The 6000-nt window shown below is 37.4% G+C and overlaps 1 protein-coding gene across 2 annotated transcripts in view; it reads right to left on the bottom strand.

The window, feature by feature from the left end:
* Positions 1-428: 428 nt before the first annotated feature.
* Positions 429-6000, bottom strand: part of LOC146005242 (uncharacterized) — a 78750-nt gene continuing 73178 nt past the window's right edge. For both annotated transcript variants that reach the window (XM_083144331.1, XM_083144332.1), the window contains exon 3: positions 429-2691. In XM_083144331.1, the coding sequence (XP_083000457.1) occupies positions 906-2691 (1786 nt within the window). In that variant the 3' untranslated portion in view covers positions 429-905. The remainder of the gene's footprint in view (positions 2692-6000) is intronic.

Below are 6000 nucleotides of genomic sequence, written 5' to 3'. Positions count from 1 at the left end.
GAATTTTGGATATTCTCTTTGTTCCACATATGTGCACCTATTCATGTAATAACAACAACACACAATTAATTAAATTTATGCATTATGAATAGACCTATGAACTATATTAATATATTATTTTATTTGTATAAAACATTCAATCAAAAATGTGGCCATTTTCCAACAACAGTACTTACATTTATAAGTAACTTTGGGCTCTAAAACTCCCTTGTAGTAGCATACTGATCTTAAGTATTACATGGAGTATATATGCATGTAGTTCTGAATACGTATTGTGAATTGTAAAGTTTTTAATTGTCGTGAAACATCTAATAGTTTAATATTAGAATTTGCTTCATATTTGTGACTTCACAGGAACACAACTCGAGTGTAACCAAATCATTTCATTTCTAAAAGGTCAATGATATGATGACATAAACACATGAAAGTTTGTATTAAGTTCATTTTATGCTCAGATAAGCTAATCAGGACTAGGCCTACAGATTTAAAATGGAATCCAAATCGATAAGCAATATGTCTCCACTAACAATAAAACCTTGTATCCCCTGATTATAAGACAGTTTTACCACTATGCCATTGCATAGGAAATACACAAACTCACATACGACAAAAACAAACTAGTAGCTAGTGTGTCTTGGATGTAAGATTATTTAGGTAGTTCCAAAATATGACTTCATGAACCATTAAAACTCTTAAATGACACTGCAAGTGAAACAGGTTAGCTGTAATTAGTAAAAAGCCAAAAAAGCAAAAAATTCAGTTTTCTTTCCAAAAAAGCCACGTTTTATATGGAAAAAAAGGTCTGTTCAAAAAAGCTGGCATTTGCAACTCGAATCATTACACACTGAGCATGCAAAGTGTTTCTCTCCAGTATGAACTATTAAATGTTCTCTATGATCATTCTTTCATGCAAATGACTTGTTACATGTTGAATACACATGGGGCTTCTCTCCAGTATGAATTATTAAATGTTTTTCAAGATCTTTCTTTCGTGCAAATGATTTGTTACACATTGAACAAAGGTAGGGTTTCTCTAATGTATGAATTATTAAATGTCTCCTAAGATCATTCTTTCGTGCAAATGATTTGTTACATGTTGAACACACATGGGGCTTCTCTCCAGTATGAATTATTAAATGTACTCTAAGAACTGACTTCCTTGCAAAAAATTTGTTACATGTTGAACACACATGGGGATTCTGTCCAGTATGAATTATTAAATGTTTTCTAAGATCTGCCTTCCTTCTAAATGATTTGTTACATGTTGAACACACATGGGGCTTCTCTGTATCATGAATTCTTAACAAATGTTTTTCAAGACCTTCCTTCCGTGCAAATGATTTGTTACACGTTGAACAAAGGTAGGGTTTCTCTCCAGTATGAATTATTAAATGTTTCGTAAGATCATTCTTTCGTGCAAATGATTTGTGACATGTTGAACACACATGGGGTTTCTCTCCAGTATGAATTATTAAATGTCTTCTAAGATCTGCATTCCCTACAAATGATTTGTTACATGTTGAACAAACATGGGGCTTCTCTCCAGTATGAATTATTAAATGTTCTCTAAGAACTGACTTCCTTGCAAATGATTTGTTACATGTTGAACACACATGCGGCCTCTCTCCAGTATGAATTCTTAAATGTTTTTGAAGGCTATCCTTCCGTGCAAATGATTTGTTACATGTTGAACACACATGGGGCTTCTCTCCAGTATGAATTATTAAATGTTTTTCAAGGCTATCCTTCCGTGCAAATGATTTGTTACATGTTGAACACACATGGGGTTTCTCTCCAGTATGAATTATTAGATGATTTCTAAGATTTGACTTCAGTTTAAATGCAATTTTACACACTGAGCATGCAAAGGGTTTCTCTCCAGTGTGAACTCTTAAATGTTTCCTAAGAAGTTCCTTTTTTGCAAATGATTTGTTGCATTTTGAACACACATGGGGCTTCTCTCCAGTATGAATTATTAAATGTTCTCTAAGAACTGACTTCCTTGCAAATGATTTGTTACATGTTGAACACACATGGGGCTTCTCTCCAGTATGAATTCTTAAATGTCTCTCAAGGCTATCCTTCCATGCAAATGATTTGTTACATGTTGTACACACATGGGGCTTCTCTCCAGTATGAATTATTAGATGATTTCTAAGATGTTTCTTCCATGCAAATGATTTGTTACATGTTGAACACACATGGGGCTTCTCTCCAGTATGAATTCTTAAATGTTTCCTAAGACTTGACTTCACTGTAAACGTATTGTTACACACTGAACATACAAAGGGCTTGTCTCCAGTATGAGTTCTGGAATGTTTTCGAAGATCTTCCTTGCTTGCAACACTACGAGTTTTCCAATGCTTTCTAAAACTGTGTTTTAATGCTCGAGATTTGCAACAGGTAGAACACAAAAAAGACTTTTCACCACTATGACCTCCTGTATATTCCATGAGACATTTTATCCCCTTAAATGATTCCTTGCACATTGAGCACTCAAAAGATTTTGGTCTATGATGATTTTGCATGTGAACAGCAAGTTCACATTTATCATTGAACAAATTAATTCCATCATTACAAATGGCAAAACCTTCACAGTTTGAAGATTTTGTAGATTCTCCTTCCCTTGTAGATTCCAGAGTCGTTCCACTACTCTTAGTCGCACAGCAGAATGCTGTCTCTAGTGTAGAGCTGCAAGAAAGAAATCCTATTAGAAGTGATTTTGGTCTCAAGTTTTAAGTTGAAACATAAGTCTCTCTAAGATATGAATGTATATCATTGTTTGAAAATTTTCATTGAAGAGCACATTTAATCAATGTATATAACAGTAATAACCTGGAAGGGGATATACTAGAGTGACCACTCTCACTTCCTCTCACCACCTACCCACACAATTACATTAACAATATAAAGGGTCTGTGCGATTTCAATTTATCAAAAATTTTATTTCAATTCAATTAAACAGTGTGTTTGTGTGTGTGTGTGTATATACAATAATATTAATGCTGACTTTTGCCCGATATTAATTTATGTTGGCCTCTGTGTGTGACGGAGTAATTAGCACAATGCACTACTATGTCAAAAGTGTTTGAGTGTGTGTGTGTGTGTAAGTGGGGGTGCGTGCATGTGTGGGGGTACTTGTGTGTGGGGGGTGCTTTGTGTGTGTGCACAATTTATATTGGTTTTGGAAAATAGTGATTTTCAAAGTTATTACAATTCACAAGCTAGGGAGGGCCTTTTACAGGGTTTTTCTCATTTGCAAGCAGGCTTAAATAAAATATTTGATTATTTTTAATGTTATGACTAAATGAGATTAGAGTAAATTGTTGTTTTAATGAATAAATTTTGTAATTTCTCATTATTAAATGTTGATATTTTGCCTGCCGCTTGCAAGAATCATGACTGCAAACTTAATTTCAAAGCATTAACGCTTGAATCCTACATCTCTTTTCTATATAAAATAATCAAACAACTTAATCCATGTACACAAGATTGAGATATTGGTATGGTGAATTAGTGGCTTGTTTGATGTGAACATGGGAACACATGGCATCCGCTTGGCACCCAAAACCCTAACATATCATAAAGTTGCTGCTCGGGACTAAACGTTCTGAAAGTGAAGCAATGGAATTGTACAAAACAAAGTGTCATATTACCTTACATTATCAATGTTACTTCTTTTTACACTTCTCTTAACACTGTTACATATATTGCCGGCAACATATTGTGATGAAGTTTTTAGTGAACGAGGACAGAAAATCTGTTGAAATTTACAGAAGACTTCAGGTTCAGTACGGTGATGAGACACACTGTTGCAGTAAGGCATTTGAATGGTGTAAGCGCTTCGAAGATGGCCGTATCTCTATTACTGACGATCCCGGTCATGGTGGATCACAGCCCACGGCAGTCATTCCTGGGAACATTCAGCACATGGAATGTGTCTTTTGGGATAAACAGGGGATTATTCACGTTGATTTTTTTACCCCATGGTGTCACTATCAACAGTAAGTATTACTGCTGTGTTCTGCATGATGTGCATAAGCGTTTAAGGAAGAAACGTCCAGGTTTCATCACAAAGGGTGTTCTCTTTTTGCAAGACAATGCACGACCGCATACCGCTCAACGAACATTCCAGGAAATCAGCTAGGAGATATTACCACACACCCCTATAGTCCTGACTTAGCACCAAGTGATTTTCACCTGTTTGGACCTATGAAGGAATTCCTTGGAGGAAAATATTTCAACACTGATGATGAAGTGAAGAATGCTGTCCTACAATGGTTCCGCCGTAATGATAAATCTTTCTAAGCGAAGCATTCCAGGCGTTAGTTAAACGCTGGGATAAGTGTATAACTGTAGCAAGAGGTTATGTGGAAAAATAAATCCAGTTACCACACTTTGAAATTTGTTCTTCTATTTTTTTTAAAAAAAAAGTCCCCGATTGACTTGAACGACCCTCGTAGTAGGGGAATCTACTCCACTGCACAGGCATCTGATTTTGCTAAGCAGACAGGATAAGATAGCGAAATGCGGTTAATAACAGCATCCAGTAAGTTTATATGAGGCACGTCCAGTAAGTAACTTCTGATATCATTGGAATGCTGCACTAGTTGTTGGAGCACCATCCGCACATACAAATAGGAAGAGGTGGTATGTGTCTGTAATGTGGTGCAGTCGCATTGTTGTGAAGGGAGTGGATTTAAGAACAGTGTTATTCCAGGGCCAAGGTATCTCCTGGCTGTATTCACAGTGCAGAATGGTTTTTTTTTGCAAAAACCTGTTTTCCTACTGGCCATAGCATGGAGGAGGGATTCTAAGGTTGCCCATTGTTGCTCAAAGAGAGGGGGGTAGTGGTGGGTTCAATTGGCTGTTTGACCGCAAGTTTCTTCATAGGTAAAAGTGGCAACAGCAGATTAATGCCATAAAGATGGGTCCCATGCCAGGAGTTAGCTTGGTTAATTGATTGATTGATTTGCTTTATTTTACTTCGCTTTTTGTGCCACTTTTGACTATTTTGCAAAGATGGAGATGAGTGATGATATGATGAAATTGATGAATGGGCACTCACAAACATCCATGCTCAGGTCGGGGTTCGAAACTGGGACCCCTGGTATCGTAGTGCGATATGCTAACCACTCCGCCACAGAGGCTGGCTTCATCAAACATGTCTACCTCACTGGAAATTTCTCCTTACCTTCCTCACAATTCATGGAAGGCAGATCCATCATGCAAGACCCAAAACACACCTGATCGCGAGTGGGCTCTTTTGCACCATTTTAAGAGCCCGTATCAGCGTCACTCGAAAAACGCACCGGACAGATGTCAAATTTTCTTCCTAGTCTTGCCAATATTGATTCCATTTCCCCCTTCGAACACAAATCCATTGCATGGTAGACCTTTTCAGACTTTACTGGTGGGAGGGTTGCTGTGTCGAAAGAAACAGAAGACAAGGTTCCCTGTCCGCTACTCCCCCCCACCCCCCACCCCCCCACCCCGCGGGGAAGGTCAGGCTCTGACCATAATAGACCTTTCTTTTGAGCCCGAACGTTTATAACTCCGAGCCGAGAGGGTTTCTGTGACAGGACAACACATGTTCCGAGTGTCTGAAAGAAGAAAAACACACATTGACGAACATCGCAATACAACTTACATGTAATAGAGCCAAGGACTATTTAGGGGAGGCGGGGTGTCCAGAGAGTCCGAATCTTCCACGAGAGACTTACTAAAATTAAATTATGTAAAAATGCTTGTTTTGTTTAGCATCTGTCTTATAATCGAGATAGGTGTATTTCCGTCAAACTTATTGTAAGGGAAGGATTACATTGGGGTCATACAACTTTGGATGACTGTATCAAAGAAGATTTATACACACCACTACCTAAGTAATATGCTTAAATATTAAATTAAGAGCTTTACTTTTCGTCAAATGGATCTAACATCCTTTTTCGTTATTCAATAAATATTCAAATCCTTATCTGTTTCACAATCACCTTGCCAGGT

Source organism: Lepisma saccharinum, chromosome 23 (genome assembly GCF_977018435.1).
Source record: "Lepisma saccharinum chromosome 23, izLepSacc3.1, whole genome shotgun sequence".
In the NCBI taxonomy this organism is placed as follows: domain Eukaryota; kingdom Metazoa; phylum Arthropoda; class Insecta; order Zygentoma; family Lepismatidae; genus Lepisma; species Lepisma saccharinum.
The sequence above is the reverse complement of the archived record's forward strand: the minus strand, read 5'-3'. Positions and strand labels throughout refer to the sequence as shown.